This window comes from Rosa rugosa, chromosome 4, assembly GCF_958449725.1.
Source record: "Rosa rugosa chromosome 4, drRosRugo1.1, whole genome shotgun sequence".
Lineage (NCBI taxonomy): Eukaryota > Viridiplantae > Streptophyta > Magnoliopsida > Rosales > Rosaceae > Rosa > Rosa rugosa.
The window spans coordinates 49,951,706-49,972,339 of NC_084823.1; the positions used below are offsets into that span (position 1 = coordinate 49,951,706).

General features: G+C 37.8%; 3 protein-coding genes across 4 annotated transcripts; 2 read left to right on the forward strand and 1 right to left on the reverse strand.

Moving 5' to 3' along the window:
- Positions 1–333: 333 nt before the first annotated feature.
- Positions 334–7,881, forward strand: LOC133744045 (ribonuclease J). Of its 2 annotated transcripts, XM_062172168.1 has the most exons (17): positions 334–646; positions 1,044–1,266; positions 1,625–1,748; positions 1,941–1,997; positions 2,290–2,481; positions 2,580–2,657; positions 2,902–3,084; positions 3,181–3,261; positions 3,674–3,739; positions 3,844–3,936; positions 4,408–4,533; positions 5,031–5,144; positions 5,711–5,806; positions 5,888–5,985; positions 6,071–6,525; positions 6,897–7,327; positions 7,407–7,881. In XM_062172168.1, the coding sequence occupies exons 1-17, from the start codon at positions 469–471 to the stop codon at positions 7,500–7,502; spliced, it is 2,691 nt and encodes an 896-aa protein (XP_062028152.1). In that variant the 5' UTR covers positions 334–468; the 3' UTR covers positions 7,503–7,881. The 2 variants fall into 2 exon arrangements, with proteins under 2 accessions (XP_062028152.1, XP_062028153.1); XM_062172169.1 differs by lacking the exon at positions 334–646 and having other exon boundaries at positions 1,126–1,266; positions 1,625–1,734.
- Positions 7,882–9,542: 1,661 nt separating this feature from the next.
- On the forward strand, positions 9,543–10,255 carry LOC133745588 (putative calcium-binding protein CML19). Its single transcript, XM_062173684.1, has one exon. It carries the CDS (start codon positions 9,677–9,679, stop codon positions 10,097–10,099), a length of 423 nt encoding a protein of 140 aa, XP_062029668.1. The 5' UTR covers positions 9,543–9,676; the 3' UTR covers positions 10,100–10,255.
- A 2,390-nt stretch (positions 10,256–12,645) lies between these two features.
- LOC133745453 (conserved oligomeric Golgi complex subunit 2) lies at positions 12,646–17,691 on the reverse strand. Its single transcript, XM_062173527.1, has 12 exons — positions 17,077–17,691; positions 16,587–16,781; positions 15,763–16,099; positions 15,201–15,362; positions 14,943–15,042; positions 14,643–14,858; positions 14,448–14,556; positions 13,978–14,178; positions 13,694–13,798; positions 13,396–13,521; positions 13,164–13,298; positions 12,646–12,971 (listed from the first exon to the last, which is right to left on the reverse strand). The coding sequence occupies exons 1-12, from the start codon at positions 17,533–17,535 to the stop codon at positions 12,858–12,860; spliced, it is 2,259 nt and encodes a 752-aa protein (XP_062029511.1). The 5' UTR covers positions 17,536–17,691; the 3' UTR covers positions 12,646–12,857.
- Between the last annotated feature and the right edge of the window lie 2,943 nt (positions 17,692–20,634).

Below are 20,634 nucleotides of genomic sequence, written 5' to 3' on the forward strand. Positions count from 1 at the left end.
CTTTCTGGATATGAAAATAGAGTGTACACAATCACAAATTTGCTTTTGGAAGCTAATGAAAAGTCTTGAAACTAAGCCAACTAAGCATGACAGAATACGTCTTTGCTGCAAGAAAAATAAACTTTTTTTTCTTACCAATACAATACAATACAATACAATACAATACAATACATGAGATTGTATTTTCTTATTTTTTTTTTTTACCACAGTGAGGTGAAAACAGTGTTAAAGCGTGGGAAGGAAATGTCCCTTCGAGCATAGGCACGTGCCAGGGTTTATCACTTCGCTAATAGTCTTGTTCCTCCCAAAAATGATAAGAAAGATATTTCTCTCTTGTTAGTGAAGTGAAGTGAAGTGAAAGCTTTAACAACTCTCTCTCTCTCTCTCTCTCTCTCTCTCCATTTCCCGCTCCTCCAAATCGCAGTGTCTTTTTAAGGGTTTCGTTTCGCCGTTTCGACCTCGAAACTGATGCAATTAGGGGTTTTGGGAGGTTTATCTCTCTACCACTCCATATACTCACCTCCCTTGCCCGCTCAAATGGCCGCCGTCGGAGCTCTCTCGCCCTTCCCCTACAGCCTCCTCTGGCGGCCCAAGTCTTCAAACCGCACCGTTTCGTGCTCCGTCGGCTCTTCTACTGCTCCAACAGGTAAAAAAAGCTTCCTTATTTACTCTCTCAAATTCTTGGTTTTGTTGTTTTTTACTGTTGTGTAAATTGAAATGAAGAACTGGGAAGAATACGAGATATTAAGTAAATAGTTTTTAGTGTATGAGTTCGAAAATTTTTTAGTTACTTTTATTGCTATCTTTGAAGTGGATAAATAGAGCTGCTTGGAATTGAGAATAAGCTTAGTTTGACATAGAGGTTTTCTCTTGAAAATGATATCTTTGTTGTCCTTAAGGTGCTTGAAGCTTATGAAAATGTTATATGTTGCGAATATCTAGTAAGGAATCGAATGGAAGTTTGCGGTGGATAGATGTCTATGTTTATTGAATATTGAAATATTTGAAATGGTGTTGATGGTTGCTTTTGTTGTTTCATTTAGGCACGCGCGGGTCTAATTATAAAAGATCAGGAAGAGTGGAGGGGCCTCGGAAAAGTATGGAAGACTCTGTTCAGAGAAAGATGGAGCAGTTTTATGAAGGGAGAGATGGTCCACCACTACGTGTTTTGCCAATCGGTGGACTGGGAGAAATTGGGATGAATTGCATGCTGGTTGGGAATTATGATCGATATATACTGATTGATGCCGGTATCATGTTTCCAGAGTATGTTTCTTGGCCTAGTTTGTTATTCTTTGTACTTGTGAAAGATGTATCTTTGTGATAATTAGATGTACTCTTCCATTTGGAAGAGTTTCTTTTCTTAGGAAGTTTCTTTCGTATCACAGTTTTACTGGTATGGATTTAGTTTATTTTAGTAGAATTGTCAGATTTTGTAATCGTAGTCCGAAAGGGTGGATAAAAACCTCACCATACATTCAAAAACTGCTGAAAAGGAACTTCTGAAATGAGAGTAGATTTCTAGTTGTATTTGATTCTATTCTTCTGGAAGTGATCCTTATCTGGTTTCCTTTTTCTTCTGTTTATGCCCTGACCCTTGATCATATGTGATATGTGATTTCAGCTTCGATGAACTTGGAGTCCAAAAGATAATACCTGATACCACATTTATCAGAAAATGGAAACACAAAATTGAAGCAATTGTCATTACACATGGCCATGAAGATCACATTGGTGCGTTGCCTTGGGTAAAGTTTCCTTCTGATTCTTTGAAATTCCATTTAGCTCAGTAAAACCTGGAAGTCCAGAAAAAGATAAACAAAAGATCTTTGAAGCGTAAATCATGTCCTATTTATAGTTCAATGGAACTAAAACTTGTTTTGGATATTATTGTCCTGGGTTTCATCTTTGTAGTTGATACATCTTTTTGCTCTAAACAGGTGATCCCAGCTTTGGATCCCAGTACACCAATATTTGCATCATCCTTCACCATGGAGGTACTTGAGTAACTTTAATTTTTGTGGTTTTCAGGAGCTTCCTTTCCTATTCCACCCATTCTTTTTCAGTATGTAATAATGAATAGCACTCAGTAATGTTGACCTCTCATAGAATGTCAATACTTGCCTAGCAGCTATCAATCTTTATTCTTCCACTCATTTTTCTGTACCTCATACTGTCAATCTGTATGAGTCTTTTCTCATGAAGATGCCTATCCTCTTGAGTTCACAGATCCTAAAACACTTTGTGGTTACCATGGTGTTCAAAATTTTAACGTTGTTACTTTTACAGCTTATTAGGAAACGTCTGAAGGAAAATGGGATTTTTGTTCCATCCAGACTCAAGATGTTCAGAACAAAGAGGAAATTTATGGCCGGGCCATTTGAAATTGAGCCTATCCGAGTGACACATTCTATTCCCGACTGTTGTGGATTAGTTCTTCGCTGTACTGATGGTACAATTCTTCATACCGGGGACTGGAAGGTGACATTTCCTTATACAGGCTTCTTTTTTTTTTTTTTTTTTTTTTTTTTTTTTCCATATATAAATTCTCAAGCCGAATAACAAATTATGCTAAACAGATTGACGAGTCACCACTGGACGGTCAAGGTTTTGATCGTGAAGGTTTGGAAGAACTTTCAAAAGAAGGAGTAACATTGGTATGCCCCTGGGTCTAGAAATCAAAATTGGGTCTCCATCATATCTGCTTTTAAAATCAACTATATAAGAGTCTAAAATCCATTTTGACAGTAAAGTTTGCTGAGGCATATTTTGTATATCCTGAGGATATTTTCTCACCATAATGGAAGTTACTGCATGAATTGTCCATGTATACTGGATAATTCAGTAGACTATTTCATGGAGGAAAGAATATAGTCATCAATTGATCAACATTGTTTTCAGATGATGAGTGACTCTACAAATGTTCTCTCACCTGGAAGGACTACAAGTGAATCTTCTGTGGCAGATGCACTGATGAGGCATATTTCAGCAGCTCAAGGGAGGGTTATTACCACCCAGTTTGCTTCAAACATACATCGACTTGGAAGTGTGAAAGCTGCTGCTGATGCTACTGGTAGAAAGTTGGTAGGTTCTTCTGAAAGTATCCAACATAATGCATTATACTTCTCTTCTTTTATATATGTTGATGTGTCTGAGTAATCGTTATACTGTATTTGTTAGGTATTTGTTGGTATGTCCTTAAGGACATATCTTGATGCAGCTTGGAGGGATGGGAAGGCACCAATTGATCCATCAACCCTGGTAATTATGCACCAAGGTTCTGTTTTTCGTGTTGTCTAGTTCTCTTGGCTGATCCCAAATCTTCTTTTCCTTTTTCCTTCATCTCTGTCTTATTTGTTTGGTATGCAATCTTCTATTTGCTTAGTATCGTATGAAAATTCAATTAACAATTAAGAGCTTCAGCTTCTGTTGATTGAGAAAAACTGAAACTGATTAGCTAAGCAATGATATGTTGTTAGACAATTTAGCTCAGCTCTTATCCAGCCTTACTCAAAGTAAACGGGTTGGTATGTGGAAAATTAAAAATTCCCCTCACAAGTTAACTCTATTCCGGACCATAGCTTCTGTTACTCTTTTACTTTGTAAGCATGAAGTTTGCTTCTATCTACCTGAACCTGTAATTAATTAATTAATTGATTTTACTTCAAATTAGGTGAAAGTGGAAGATATTGATTCCTATGCTCCAAAGGATTTGCTAATCGTCACAACTGGCTCTCAAGTAAGTTTATCTATATTGCTACCACGGACTACTTCATTCCATAAAGTGAAAGCTGTTGCTTCAATTTTTATGCTTGCAAATGACTATATATGCTGTTGTGTCAGGCAGAACCACGTGCAGCTCTAAATCTTGCATCATTTGGAAGTAGTCATTCTGTCAAACTAACCAAGGAAGATATAATTTTATATTCTGCTAAGGTAATAAACTTTATTTTATAAGCATTGGTTTCAAATTAAATTTTCATACAATGCACATATTTATGAGTTTTTTTGTTTTTTTGTTTATTGGTTTATACGCTTTAAAATTCTGTACAGTTGTGGTTAATCACCCTGACATTAGTCTAATTAACAATTAAAAGATGAAAGAAAGAAAGAAAGAACATGGAACTTCAAACTTACCTATCTTCAATGCCAACATGGGTCTATAGAAAAAGATGAAACTGCCAAAATTGAAAGTTGCACCGAGGACATGAGCTTCTTTCTTTTGTGCATCTTTCCAATTGTTTCTGTTGTGTATTCTTTACCAACTAGCTTGTGGTCTTATGTATCTCTGAACAGACTGTTTCTTCCAGTTTCCGAGTCTGAAATTATACTTCGACTAACTGTGTTTCTACAAGCTGGGATTTATAAATCTGTTAAAGCCATTTTGACCTTGGTTTACCTTTTTAGGTTATTCCTGGTAATGAATCTCGGGTAATGAAAATGTTAAACCGCATATCAGATATGGGATCAACGATAGTGATGGGTAAGAACGAGGGGCTGCACACTTCTGGTCATGGGTACCGTGGAGAACTGGTAAGTTTGAAGTTTGAACCATCTCAGAATTTTAAATTCTGAAGTTCTAATTTCTCACAAGTTTTGAATTAAGTTCCTATCTTCTTAAGTGAGTTTGATAATATTGACATTACTGTATCTTACTTATAAAATAACTATTGATATATATATATATAGATATATATATATTTTTTTTAAATGTTTTTTTTTAATAAGATTTTTTTTTTTTTTTTTAATGTTGTGAGGAACCTGTTCCCTGCTTTTTAGATGAATGTTGAAAAGGGTTGTTTTTCTTGTATTCTTTTGAACTTGCCAGGATGTTTATTTGCTAGTATTTCATTTTGTAGCTAAATAAGGCAGAAGGTTAGCTGCATGTATAAATGATGTATATAGGGAAATTCCCTTTGATGATGCTTTTTAATAAATGGAATTATACAGAAGATGTAGTTTGTGATGTTGTTTTCTTCATGTGCAATTTTCATTTGGTTGCCAACTTAACGTATAACTTTCTTTTATAGGAGGAAGTGCTTAGAATTGTGAAGCCGCAGCACTTTCTGCCCATACATGGAGAACTCTTGTTTCTCAAAGAGCATGAATTGCTTGGGAGATCAACTGGCATCCATCACACCACTGTGAGTCGACGTTTTCCTTGTTATAATATATTGACATTCAGGATAATTAGATAATATTTCATTGTTTATATCTGATAGAACAGTTTTAGTTATGTTTGTTTGTTCTCTCTTCTTTGTCCTTAAAATGAATAATCTGCATTTCCCAAGTAGCATTCAAATGGATGTATTGTTAATTCAAATTTCCGTACTGTAGATTTTTGTTTTGAAGATTCTGGAACTTGAATTTTAAATTTTCTACTTTTACCAAATGACAATGAAATTTTTTTCTCCTCAGTCAGCCTTGTACAACTGTTAGAGGAACTTTTTGCATAAAAGAACAAAAGGCAACTTAAACGGACCTGCTCTGTATTGGACGTCATTAAGCAAACTTTCACTTAGTAATTGTTTTACAACTCAAGGAACAGTATTTTTTTGTATGATGCCAATTCAGATTTTATCTTGTCATTGTTGCCTTGTGTGTAAGATAGTTCTATAATAGTATGCGTGATGGTGGGTACGATTTATTTTGTCATGATATGAAACAATTCAAGCAAGTAAGATAATAATAACGAAACTTTATGCATCAGGTAATAAAGAATGGGGAAATGCTTGGGGTTTCTCATTTGAGAAACAGAAGGGTACTTTCAAATGGTTTCACCTTGCTTGGAAAGGAGAATTTGCAGGTTGGTGATGCTTAAATTTTGTTGTTTGTTTATTAAGAGGTTAGTCGAGCGAGTTCTGATAAACTCTTTCTTATGTTACAGTTGAAATATAGTGATGGTGATAAAGCATTTGGTACATCAAGCGACCTTTGTGTTGATGAGAGACTAAAAATTGCCTTAGATGGCATAATAGTGGTCAGGTAGAGCTCGTAGATTCTTCGTTGACACGTATATTTCCCATCCTATAATAGCGTCCTGATGTTCCCTTTTTCTTTTTCTCTAAAGCATGGAAATTTTACGGCCCCAAAATGTAAATGGTCTGGCTGAAAGTAGCATAAAAGGAAAGATAAGAATTACCACCCGATGTTTGTGGCTTGACAAAGGAAAGCTATATGATGCGCTCTATAAAGCTGCCCATGCTGCACTGTCAAGCTGCCCTATTAATTGTCCTTTACCTCACATGGAAAGAACAGTGTCTGAGGTATTGAGGAAATTGGTAAGAAAATACAGTGGTAAAAGGCCAGAAGTTATTGCTATTGCCATGGAGAATCCCACAGCAGTTCTTGCCGATGAGGTCAGTACAAGACTATCTGGAAAGTCCCATGTTGGTTACGAGAGGTCAGCTTTACGAAAAGTAATTGATGGAAATTCAAATAAGAGTCGACCAACTAGGACAGAAGCAAATGAAGCCAAGGACAATACACATCTGCAGAGTACCACTTCAGAGCAAGATTTTGAAGGTCCCCCCTCCTCTCTCTCTCTTGCACGCGCACACACAGTGTGATATGCGTGCATTTAGTAATTATAGGCAGACACTGGTCATTAAATATTATTCTTAGTGAACTTTAGGATGTCAATATTTTAAATGATCTCTCTTTTGTATTAAAAAAAAAATTGGATAAAAAAAAAAGATTTTTGTTTTAAAGTGAATTTGATCTTTATTTTCCGTGGATTATGTTAGGCTTTCCATGTGATATATGCTGGGGTGCATAATATTACGCGACTGTCACCAACATGTCAATCTCATATATCTGAATTCTTTACTGAACTTGTAATTCTTAGCATTGATGTCCAGTATTTTTATTTTAATCTTTTATCTCATTACGTGCAGATGATGGTGGTGAAGTCAAAGCACCACTACCTGTGGAAGTTTCCACTAGTTCAAAAGTCAATCCCGAAAAGCTTTCTTCTGATACAAAGGAGCCAGATGATTTCTGGAATGCAATGGTCAAGTTATCAGCTGGTGACAAATTAGCAGAAGATAAAGATGGTTTGGTTCTGCAAGAGGAACATGTAAAGAAAGATGACTCTGAAAGCACTGAGACACCAAATCCTTCAAAGCCGGTGAAACGGAACAAATGGAAGCCCGAGGAGGTTAAAAAGTTTATTGAAATGCGTGGGAAACTGCATAGCAGATTTCAAGTTGTGAAGGGGAGAATGGCGCTATGGGAAGAAATATCTAGAAACTTGTTGGCTGAGGGGATCAATCGAAGCCCCGGGCAATGCAAATCTTTGTGGTCATCTTTGGTTCAGAAATACGAGGTTTGCTCATCTCCACCCTCTGTACTTGTTTGTTCTGGTTTATCATTGGGCTAATCAATGAAGTCTGCTTTGAAAACAGGAAAGCAAGAGTGGAAAGAGAAGCCCAAAGAGTTGGCCATATTATGAGGAAATGGATGGAGCTTTGTCTGATTCAGAGGCAATGGCAACAAAGTGATTGGGGGAGACACCATGAACAAGGGTCCTCGGAAACGATATTTTCTCTCGTAAGCCCCGGAGCTTTAACCAAATGGCAACTCATCCACAACTTTGAATGGTTCCTCAAATATTCTTTCAATGCGGGGACAGTTTCCAGATCAAAGTAGTGAGAAAGCTGGAAATGGGTTATTTAGTATTGTGCCCACACAGCCTTGATGTGTATCAGTTCAATGAGATAGATGAGCATGGAGGGTAGGGGACGGGATGTTCTATAATGGGGGGAGATCCTTGTTTCTATAATGGGAGGAGATCCTTGTTTCTACAATTTTTGTCCTACATTGTTCCATTTAACACTATTCTTTCTATTAATAGTGAAAGTAGAAAATAGTTCGGTGACATTTTTCTTACTATGCGCTCACGTTACCCCTGGTCGGGCCTCATATTACATTTATTTTTTCACCTTGTGCCAACAAATCAGTCTGCTACATATTACTTTTTTTTTCCATCTTATACCCGCTAAATAAATTTTTGGTAAAGTTCATGGCTTCATGCTTCATCCTATTTTTGTTTTTCACCATAAATTCACTATTCATAGAGTGATTTTTAGAACGTGTTTCAATTGATAGAACACTGGAACCTAAAATGAATTTTATTAGTTTTTTTTTTTTTTTTACTTTGAGAAATTGTAAAAGACATTTGCGCTGTGATTTTTAAGTTTTGTAAGCATAAAAAGTGTTTAAAAATCATTATTTGATAGCGGAAACATTTTGGTGAGAAAATATGAACATGTGATTTTAGGTAAAAATCATGTGCTATTGTCCACAATTTTGGGTAAAAATCATGATATTTAGGTGGTTTTTATTTTTTTTTATATTTTGAAAATTCTGGGGCTAGTTTCCTTGGAGTTGGGGCATAAGAGCATCTTTAACAATGATAGCTATTTTTGAGTCAAATTTTAACTAAAGTAGCTAAAAAGTCATTTTAGCTAGCCACTTTAGAAATACCTCTGCATTAGCACTTTCTATTTTAGCTAGTTTTAAATTTATATTATTTTTCAAATGAAGATTAAATAGTTTAAATGTATTTATAAATTACATAAAATAATTTTAAAAAGAATATTTTAAATTATAGAGAGAATCATCTCACCTTCTATATTTATGAGCGAGATAGCTAAAAGTTATAATGATGCAGCTGCTAAAATAAAATAAAAACCTAAACATGCTCTTCAAAATAGCTAAGAAGTCAAAATAGAGAGTCTGCTAAAGATACTCTTAGCTCATTATTTTTTAAGAATCTTATTTTTCTTTTTCACTTTCAAGAATAAATTAACAATATTTGTATCTAATATTATACAAAACTAATTAGGGCCCAAGTAACAAGTGAAAAAACTAAAGCCTTAAGATGACGCCAATAGCTAAATGATATTTGTAACATGGAACATCAATAAATTAGATGGACTATTGCTCTTTTAATTTGTTTTGCACAATAACTATTCTTAAATCTAGATCCAAGGACTGACTCGCTCACTATTGAGCAGGTGGAACACCATTATTGCCATAAGAGGTGGCCTGGAGATTGCAAAATGTAACCTCCTAGAAGAACACCGTTCTAGAAACCGTCGCAATTCTCTTTTTTTTTTTTTTTTTTTTTGAATGCAATAATGCAAATGTATATATTATGTGACGTAGCCGTGTGCTTAGCGTGTATTAACTATGAACAATATAAATCAAAATTTTACTGGCTCAGAAGTCAGAATTAGGAATATATTGACTGTCAGACACACTAAACACTATTATTCTACGGACGTCTAGACAACTTGTCGACTTCTTCGTTTTGGTGCCCTCTTTTAACTATTTTTCCTCGTGACATTGACGGCAGCAAATGACCCAAGACTGCCCAAGAGCCACGCAATTCCTGACGACCTTTCTAGCTTTTAAAATTTTTCCTCCCTTTCTTGAATTCTTCTCTTTAATTTACGTGTGCTGGAAAACTCACAGCAGCTTCTACCTGCGCTCATGGAACATGCACAAAAGTCCGTTCCAACTTCCAATTGTGTATATAAGCTCTACGTGTTCATGGCTATTCCAATATCGTTTCATTGCAAATCCACTTGAATCGGGTTTTCGTTACTTGTTCATATCTAGTATATATATATAGTGCTACTTTTCGTACAGTTGTATTTTCGTTGCGTAAATGCAGAGTAACAGAGGATTCGAGCGTGTGTTCAGCTACTTTGATGAAGATGGAGACGGGAAGATCTCACCCTCTGAGCTGAGAAACCGGCTAGGGTTGATGGGAGGAGAGATGCTGCAAAACGAAGCGGAGGTTGCGGTGGGGTTTTTGGACTCCGACGGGGATGGCTTGCTGGGTTTGGATGATCTTGTTGGGTTGATGGAAGGTGGAGAAGAGGAAGAGAAAATGAAGGGTTTAAGGGAGGCCTTTGAAGTGTATGATGAGGAGGGATGCGGGTTTATAACACCTAAGAGCTTGAAGAGAATGCTTAATAGATTGGGTGAGTCCAAGTCCATTGAGGAATGCAAGGTGATGATCAATCAATTTGATCTGAATGGGGATGGCCTCATCAGCTTTGAAGAGTTCACAGTAATGATGCGATGAAATAGAGATTCACAGTGATTTGTATATATTTAGTCGATTCATTCATTCTTATTCTTTTTGGGTTTGATAGTTGAGATTCTAAATGAGCTGCGCTCGTGATATTGTAATAGTTCTGTTTCTTTATTATTCATATATATACTGGAATTTATTTATTTATTTATTTTTTAATAGGAATTGATATTATTAGATATCAAAGTCATAAATCAGGTCAGAGTGTAACATGCACTTATGCAAAAAATCCGGCTAGAAAACCAAAAAACCTATCTAAGTAATACTAAACTCATTAAAGTCTATGGAACGCTCTCATGAAGCAAGCCTAACTAAGCAAGAACAACCCCGTTTCCTAAGGAAAAATCATTCATCTGGTCTAATTTGTCGGGACGCAAATGTGGTACAAATGACAACTAGAAACATCTTAGAAAAGCTCATAGAGATTACCCATGCCTAAAAAAACTTGCATCCAAATGTCTAATAGCAAAAATACTAAAATATAGCAGCTAACAACCTTGGCAACAGGTTGGTCTTCTTGCTCTTCTTTGAAATTTGCTGGCTCGAATCAAGCCCAGACATAACGGCCCAAGCCAAACCCAAGCTAAATAAACTGAAGCCCAATCACGCTGCTTAGCCATCGCCGCCGCGGGTAGCAGGTCCTCTGGCGGCCGGCCTTTCCACCACACCATCTCTCCTCTAACAGCGAACCACCAAAACCAAATTAATCTGGTTGAGAGCGAACCAAACCCCGACGCGCTCGTTCTGCACTAGTCGTAGTCGATCTGCACTACCGCTGACGCTGTACTTCGATCTTCGAAACGCCTGCAAAGCAAGCCAGACATTGCAACTCTACACCTTCGATCAGTTGCCCAGCGCCCGAAGTTAGGGAGATTGAAGCCGTCCTCAACCCACTACCAAACACCACTTAATCTCTCCGAGATCCGACCACCTGGAACCCTAGAAAAAAAAAAAAACACCATGATTTCGACACCCACGGTAAGAAGCCTCACCTGCTAGAACAGAGGGAGATCGGAGGAAACCAAGGAAGGTTCCGCTGCCGCCGTCACTCTTCTGCTCTCCTCGAACCTAGGGTTTTTCTAGCCATACCTTGAGTCTTTTTATGTTTTTATGGAATTTAATTTTTTGAAAAGGTAGAATTACACAAATGATCACTGAATTCTAACCCATTCAAAAATTTGGTCACTCACTTTTCAAAAACATCACTTTATGATATCGTATTTCACTTCAATTGTTTCGTTAAAAAAGTTGTAAATATTCACTATTTGACGGACATTTTGGACAAGATGGTAAAACAAATAAATATTGTTTTGCCCTGTATTTCTTTATCTCTCTTTTTTAAGATGCTCACAATCTTGATTGAATTTCGAACTTTGATCATGCTCGAACTAGGGAGATTACACGTGTCCTAAGTAAAGTTAAAATTGGGAATTGAGCAAAGGCAATGAAGAGCAGAAGATAATGGTTCTTTCTTGAATCATAACTCGTCACCTCTGCAAAAAGGACTCTCTTCATAGTCTTCACCTTGAAGACTGGCACCCAATCCACCTCGAATAAGTCTTGAACCAGCACCATAAAACTTATTTCCAAACGAATTAAGTTAGAGATTTGCAGACGGTCTCGGCACACCAGGCTAGGCCCCTCCTTTATTGTATTTGTACGTTTGTTAATTTAGGAGACTAGAACTCCGGCGAAGAGATCTGAAATCCAGAAAGCAAGGCATCGGTTCATTTGCTGTTTTCTGTTTTGGAAATCCAGCGCTAGGTGGTCTGCAGTAGCTAGTTTTCTGTTTTGGATCGGGCTTGTTCTTTGGGCCTATGCATTAGTTTTTTTACAAGGATTAATTTCTTTATACTGGCTTTTCTCTGAGCCTAGTTGGAAATTAAGCTTCATTTACAGATTGAGCATGTCCATCAGACTTACTAGTTGGTTCTATTTTCAACCTTTTAGGCTAGTTTTGGGGCAGCTTAATTGATCCCCATTTACCAAAAAAAAATAAAAATGAAATGAACCGATTCATTTGCAGAGGTGAGGAGTTATAATTCAAGAGCAAGCACCACTATCTCATTCCCCTGCTCTTCATTGCTTTGGCTCAATTCCCAGTTTTTACTTAACTTAGGACGCGTGTCGTCTCGTTAGTGGAGGTGGTCAACCTTACCTGGTTTAGCCAAATATTATCCTAAAAAAAAATGAATAAGTATTAATTTGTAAATAATTAGACTAAAATACCATCATGTTTAATAGTATTTGACAGTAATGATTAAAGTGAATTAAAAAGTTAAATTTGAGTGAATAAAATAATTTTTTATTTAACAGTCAATGACCAAAGTGTCAAATGAATTATAATTCAATGACCATTCGTTTAACAAACTTACAAATACAATAAAGGGGGAGCCCAGCCTGGTGTGCCAAGACCGTCTGCAAATCCCTAACCTAATCCGTTTGGAAACAAGTTTTATGGTGCTGGTTCAAGACTTATTCGAGGTGGATTGGGTGCCAGTCTTCAAGGTGAAGACTATGAAGTCCACTGACCAAAGTGTCAAATGAATTATAATCCAATGACCATTCGTTTAACTCTCTCTTTTGAAAATGCCGATTCTAACAAGTATTAATGTATGATATTCGATTAATGTTTAATAACCAAACGTTACAATAAATCAATAATATATAAAGATGCATTTCTCACCTACTTTGAGACTAAAAAGTAAAGTACATCTACAAATGGCTCAAGGCCAAACACCCAAAAACTCTAGAAATTAATCACACTTCGCCTGTCTGCAGGAGCAACACATTCCCACAATGAGCGGTACGATTTGATATTGGCAGCATCTACACCAAGGACTGCCAGGTTACGGCCGTACTCCTGAAAATTAGTTGTAGAAGGCCATAATTAGTTAACTAATTACCCGAGATCGGCCAATTCAGCAGCCTATAAATATATGTAGTAATGTTGTCTTGCAAGACGCTTTTACATGTCATATTGCGTCACAAAAGAAAACAATACTATACACACACACAGCACATACCCGTAAGGCCAATGTGGATTGTGTCTTACCTGAATGTCTAGGAATAATTGCATGCAAATCTTGTCAGTGTCGGACACATTGTGATCCAAGACATCTGCGTTTGCTCCACCTCTTCTTTGTGCACCTTGCCTTATTCTCTGGAGTGAAGTCTCTGTTCTCCTAGCCTGCTCAAGATAGAGAGGAGTTAAGAGGTAAACAAACACAGATCAATCTTGATTAAATATCTTAAAAGTTCATCTCAGCATCATCAGGAGCACTAACCACACTGACGAGATCAGCAGCTAACTCATAATAACGACCAGTAATCTCAGTCGCAGCACTAAGCACAAGTTCATTCTTAGCATCTTCTTTCAGGTACCTTGAAGCTCGCTCCCCATCCAAAAAGACCTAGTAGTGGTCAGTGATTCAGCATTAGTTTTATAACTTAAGAGTTAAACCTCAGCATGCACAAGTAAAGCTACCAGTCGCAGATGGCAGGGGAGAAAGAAAAAAAAATAAAAAAAATTGCTGCTTTGAGTACACAATGACAATTTAGCCATAGCCATTTCAGGCTGCATACCTTCAGGGGACGTAATACTCCCGACACATATGGTGAGTGTCTGACAGGAAGAGGTTTATTAGTCATCCTGTACGTTGCTGTTATTCCCTTTAGCTGCCTCAAGTCCTACATTTTTCATAAAGATAGCATGTGAATATGAGTTCACATGACAGGAAATAATTAGAATTTAATAATGACCCAGAAATAAGATCTCATTTTTTTAAGGTATAATTAGCCCAGGGGACCTATCTTACTGCATTAAATGATTAGCCCAGAATAAATCTTTAATCAATACAAAAGCTTACCTCGACAGACTTCTCAACCAGAGTCTCCACAATAGTGTTGATAATGGCAGGTACTAATGCATCCAATGCTTTTCCTCCGTGTAAAATGCTCTGTTTTACATGATCAAGTATATCGCCAGAACATGATGAAAGAAGCTCAAGTACATGTTCGAGAAAGTCACCACAAACCCTTGTGTGAAGACAATTGATGTCATGAATAATCTGCAAACCAAGCAACTTATATCAGCCTGTGGGTTAAGAGTAAACAAGTCAGTTTTATCATTTTTTTTTTCCTATGGCAAGATCCAGCTACATTCACAGCATATGTAAAGTCTTTGTATGTTTATGCTAGGCAATGAAGACTATTTTATTGCCATATTTGCTAGTCATGAATCGGTGCATTGAAAACATGATGAAACCCAAGGATAAAATGATAGAAAATATTACAGGACAAGACAAGATGTACACTAAAATAAAAATCTGAGGCGTACATAAATAAATTCATCTGGTACAGTTGAAATAGCCCATTCACAGCCAGGATTGGAGCTGGTATTACCCCTCTTCCGAGCAGCTAGTCCAGATGACAACCAACTTGAGTATCTATATTGCATTTATAACATGTAGTCAGTAGCAATAATAGAGTGGAATGAACTAAAACACAGTATTGAGCTCCACTTCAGACTGACCTTGAAAGAAGCTGCAAGGATAAGCGAAGAAACTTGTCAGAATAAGAAAGAACAACAACGTCTTCTCTCCAACAGGATTCCAAGCACTCTAACAAAGTAGCACTTTGTTTTAATGTCAAGTCTGGAGAATCTCCTTGACCAGAAGGTATATTATGAACAGGGACAAGACTAGTCGCCGCAAGTACAGAATCTAGAGCACCCGCAATCTCCTGAAACCTGAGGTAATATAGTAAGTAATGTAAAATGCGCAATAAATCTTTAACTTATTCAATGAGAAAGGCGACCACTTCTGCTGAATACCTCAAAGAGAAATAAACCCCAAGGTTCCATTGCTTCATGAACTCATTATAAACGGCTTCTGCTCGAAATTTACTAACAGCTGCTCTGGACGGAAAGTAGCCTTGCATAACAGTACAATGTTATAACTACAGTGAACAGCATTTGGACTTGTAGAAATGTAACAATAGTTCTATACCATCACCAAGTAACATCAAGAGTGAATAACCAATTCCAAGCTTTCAAACTTAATGAATATAAGTGAGGAATATTTAATCCTACCTTCTAGATGAGCCAAGAACTCTAGGCTTGATTTATAATTTTTCAAAAATTCTGTTGGTCGTCCAGGAGAAAAAGCACCAGGTTTTCCCTTTTGGATTGCTGAAAGAACCTCTTTGAGAATTGAGTTTGCCAAGAAGTCGAACACGTGCAAACCAGAATTTTCTGGAGGAAAAAAAATAAATATAAAAAAGCCAGTTCAATGACTTGGATAAGATAAGAGGTACACCTCGCAAATGCAAGTGCATATCACATATCATACTACAGTACGACCTAGAGTGCATTCGAGAAGGAAGATATCAAGTAACGATACACAATGAAACAATGATGTTGAAGCAACTAGAATATAAAGGAATGAGTTCAGACAAATGACATTAAAATGCTCATAAAGTGAAGACAATATGCTATGATTTAGTCAAATAATGACTGAAAAAGGGGATCAGCAGATCAGAATGATCAAAATAAAACCTAGGCATGACTGTTTCTTTAGAACTCAAAATATAACATATATAGCTCTATTAACTTGATAGGAGTGAGATAAAAGACCTAAGGTGGATGACAATACCTTCAAAAGAAATTTCCAACAAAAATTTGCAGTCTTTCTGAATGCATTGCTTAATTTGCTGATAATCATTCTCAAGTTCATCTCCAGATGGCTTTCCATCCGCCCATGATGTACCATGCGGAATAACTTTTTGTATTAATGGGGCCACAATGGTTGTTCGGAAAAGTTCTTCTGCACTCCTAGTATTATCAATGGCAGCATATGCCCTTAAGCAATTGTAAATTGCATTTGCATCTCGATGTTCCAGTCCATCTACAAAACAATGTCCCAGGCTGGCATCTAATAATAGGCTAGCACCCTGGATCCTCTTCTCCATGTTTTCAATGAAAGGCAGGTTCTGTACTGGCATAATATAGAAAAAGTAGATGAGCACAAAATATTCTCACATTCACTATATAAACATTGAGTTTTGTAACTAAACATGAACAGAATTCCTGCTAAGGACCAACCAAAGATCAATGGGGCTGAGAGGGAAGAAACTGAAAGAATATATAACATAATTGGCAATCATTTTGCACTCATCGCCTAATAAAACTATTAAGAAACTGTGGCAGCAATTTCCTTGCATTCTCTATTCCTTGCAGTTTTCCCCAAGCCCTCATTCATATGGGACAAAATCTCAATTTCTCCATTTTAAACTTCTTAGAAAGCCACAAAAATCAGAAGTACTATCCTACATAACTTACTCATGACTAAAAAGGACCACTGAACCTATGAATGTGAATCAAATGTATGCTGATATATAATCGGAAGCCAAATTTAAAAATATCAAAACAGATGTGAAAAAACAGTTGCAAGAATGAGAAAGGGAGAGCAAAAGCAACCTGTGCATGAGCAATATAGAACTTGAGGCGATTCATCTCACTGGCAATTCTCTCCAAAAGCATGCTTTGAGTATCTCTGAGATTTGTCCCATTCTCGGTAGTCCCATTGCTGATAAAATTCTTCTCTGCTAAATTTACATCTCCGTTTGACCAATCGGCAGGCACACTAGGCAACTCCTTTATTAGTTTTTCAACCTGCACCATCACAAGTAAAATGAAATTCAGTACTACAATCACTTTAGATCAACACAATGTAGTATCCAATCTAGGCTATAATTCCATTTTCTTCTCTTCTCTTCTTCGAAACTAATTGGAATCCAGACAAGGTCATGGACGAAGATTTCATATCCAAAGAGGAAATCAGACAAATATGAGTGCCTCCACTTTTGTACTTTCTCTATAATCCTACACTTTTGCTCTCTCTAATTGCAAATTCTCAAAGTAAATCTCACAAATCAAGCTCGGAATTCGAAAAGCGCCGAGGCATTACCTTGGAGACGACGTGAAACGTATCGAGCAGAAGCTCCAAGATCTCCCTAGCCTCGGCGGCCTCGGATCTCTGCTTCAATCCATTGGTCAGCGCCACAAGCGAGCCCTGCACGGAGCCTCTGAACTGCTCGATCTTCTCCCTGAGCTCCAGGAGCGGGGCCCGCATGCGCACCACGGCGGAGTCGACGTCGACGAGCTTGGTGCTGAGGTTGACGAAGTCGGCGTAGTCGCGGTTGATGAGGTCGATGAGGTCGTGGTTGAGGGAGGCGAGATAGGACTGGAGCTCGGATCGGAGGGTGTCGAAGGGGACGAAGGTTCGGAGGTCGGAGATGTAGGCCTCGGAGTCGAAGTCCGGGGAGAGGAAGAGCGCGGGCTTGAACCAGAGGGGGTGGGAGTCGAGGGGGTCGGAGAAGAAGTCGGTGTTGGATCTGTGCGGTGCTGATGGAATTGGATCCGCCATTGGATCACTTGCCGTTTCGTTTTTCAATGCGTTTCGTATGAGTTTCGGTTCTTCTTTCTTTGTTGTTCAGATAGAGAGAGATTCATATAAGAAGACGATTACCGGAGCGGGTAGGAACGTACGGGATCTAGAGTTGCACCCACCCAGTATCTGTTTATTATTTATATGAAGCCAATATCATAATATAATAACGATTTCTGACTTCATATACAAGGTGTATTGTATATGAAATTAGTAGAACTTAAAAGTCTCGGTGTATTCAATATGAACTTTTAACATTAGTCTTGAGGTATTCAATTAGGATTTTTAAAGACTTCATGAATTTCACAAAAATCTAGGAGTATTCAATTATGATTTTTAAAAATGAATAAAAGTACAGATGTATTCAAAATATCATTAATATGCTGTGGAAAGGTACATGCTTTCGCCCTATGAACATGATACATTGGACTGTGAAGTTATTAGAAGATTTCCAATTATACCATCCAAAAGCTGTTAGGAAGAAGAAGAGACCGCTTGTGAAGTGGCAGAACCCGCCTCGAGGCAGACTGAAAATCAATGTGGATGGTGCATTTCGAATGGAAAATGGGAGTGGAGGTATTGGGGTGGTGGTCAGAAACGACATGGGCATGGGTATTGCTGCTTTAGCTCGACCTTTTGTACATGCACACTCGGTCCTTAATATGGAAGCGGAGGCATGTAGAGCTGGTCTTCTCCTTGGGATTCACCAAGGTTGGTCTGACATAGATATTGAAAGCGATTCTGCCATTCTGATTACTGCTCTCAATAGTAAGGAGAAAAATTTCTCTGAGGTAAGTCGAGTTATAGATGACTGTAAGGGTTATCTAAACGCTTTTCAGTCAGTTAGAATTCGACACATTTACCGTGAAGCAAATGGTGTAGCTGATAGACTGGCTCACCTTGCTAGTTGGGGTGCGATCGATGAGGTTTGGTTAGATGAGACGCCTGCTATCATTCAGGATGTTCTCTACGAGGATTATTGTAGTTGTTTCTCTGTAGCACGGGGTTCAGGTTTTATGTCCCCCCCGTTGCAAAATTCAAATATTAATATAATAAATGGAACCAGGCGTGGGGCTGAGCCTCCCAGCTAGGCTGGGTTCCAAACCCCTTTTCAAAAAAAAAAAAAAAAAAAAACTATACATACCAAATTCCAATAATTTTCCAGCCTCCAGACCAAAGATTTCAAAAAGTCTATCAAAGTTTCCTCTTCAAAAAAAAAAAAATGGTCTATCAAAGTTCTTCTCTCTAGTCTCTACGCACGAACAAGTTGAAGGACAAACATCTCTCTTTCTTAATTTTTAATCTTTTATGATATCAACCTTTTTTGATACCCAACATGTTCATTGTAGTTGTTGAATGTGATTTTTGTTTTTTTGTTTTTATTTTTTAAATTTTTTTTTCAATTGTGATACTTCGAACCCTAATAGCAATAAAAATGATTTATGAAACCCTAAAACTCAAATATTGTGGTTTAACCCTAAGACCTTGAACCATACTAAATTTTATCTCATTAATTTGAATTTATATTATGGTTCAAAAAAAGGTTGAACAATTGAATTTCAATTGATTGATTATAGATCAAGACATTGACCAATATTGCTACAATATATGTTAATCGGCGAAAACAAAATTGATGAGAATAATTAACCATAAACATCAAGTGATCTATATTGTATATTTATGTTGTTGGGAGATTAGGAATGAGAACAAACTCGCTAGACAGATTAACAATCATTTATTTGAGTCAATTTCTATTAGAAGATACGGGAGCATTGAAGAGACAACAAGTTATTATTTTGTTTTGTGTTTGGGCTGCGTTTGTTTTTTTTTATTTTATATTTTGTACATCCTAGAAAATCTGTAGAAGTCATTCATAATAAAGTATATAGATTTTCATGAATCAATAAAAGTCTGTTGCTAAAATCAATGGTTTTAAGAAATTCATAACAGTCTATCAACTTTTTAAAGAGTCTGTAGATTTTTCAAAAAGTCTGTCATTTAAAAAAAGTCTGCACAAATCCAAATACAATACACCCCTAAGACTTTAGAGATTTCGGTATTTAGACCACGAGCATGATTTCGATTGACCTTTGATAGTATGGCTCTCAAACTCTCGCCCTCGCTGCGGGGGTTTCAGTTGCTTGCAAACCCTAGCCGCCATGGCCTGGGACTCAATCATCGGCAGACGCCGGCACAAAGCAGACAATCATCATCTGCCTCTCGCTGTCTTAGCGCAGTAATCCAACATCTCTCTGCAACGAAGGATCTTTCAGTCTTCCCCTTCAATGCGTCGCACCGGGCTGAACTCCAACCGGATAGCGATGTCGCTGTTGCCGGCCTCTCAAGGTGGCAATCGAGGATGAAATCAGGTTGGATGCAACCACGGATGGGGCCATTAATGGCTTCTGACAATCGCGAACCTGCGAATAAAGGGATGATCCGGATCGTCTTTGATACGGGATGGAAGCAGAGGAAGATGATCCGATCTGAGGATATAGGTGGTATTATCCATCAAATCGGCGGTATGGCTGTAAGCAGAGTGCTCCGATATGCAGGATCGACGGAGAGAAGCGTTGTGTCACGCTCTGTGGCTGCGGAGGCAGGGGAAGCAGTGGCTGGATGGTTACGTCGTCTGGTTCGTGCAGTGACGAGACCTTCTGTGTCTCATTCGAACCCAGAGCCGGCGAAGTCGAAGGCAGGAATTGGTGGTGCAGCCTGTGGAGGGATGCCCAAATCCGGTTGGGTGCCCAGATCAGTCGTATGGCCCAACTCGCTTTGGAGGCCCAATTTTTGAGTGCCCAAACAAAATTGGATGCAAAAACTTACTCCGAATTTGAAGCTCAAAGCTCTGGGATCTAATCCTAGGGGGTTTCGAATTTGGGATCCGGGAGGCTGGACCCAGCTAAACCTCCTAGTCCTAACTTGGATGGCAAGAAGAGATTTTAGTTTCTTGTTGAACTATGCCTATGTACTATGTTCTAGTTTTTTCATAGTTATAGGCTTGCTTTCATTTGCGAGCATTGATTGTCTAATGTGTGGTGCTAGCATGCCACGTCCTAGACTTGCCCACAGAAGGCA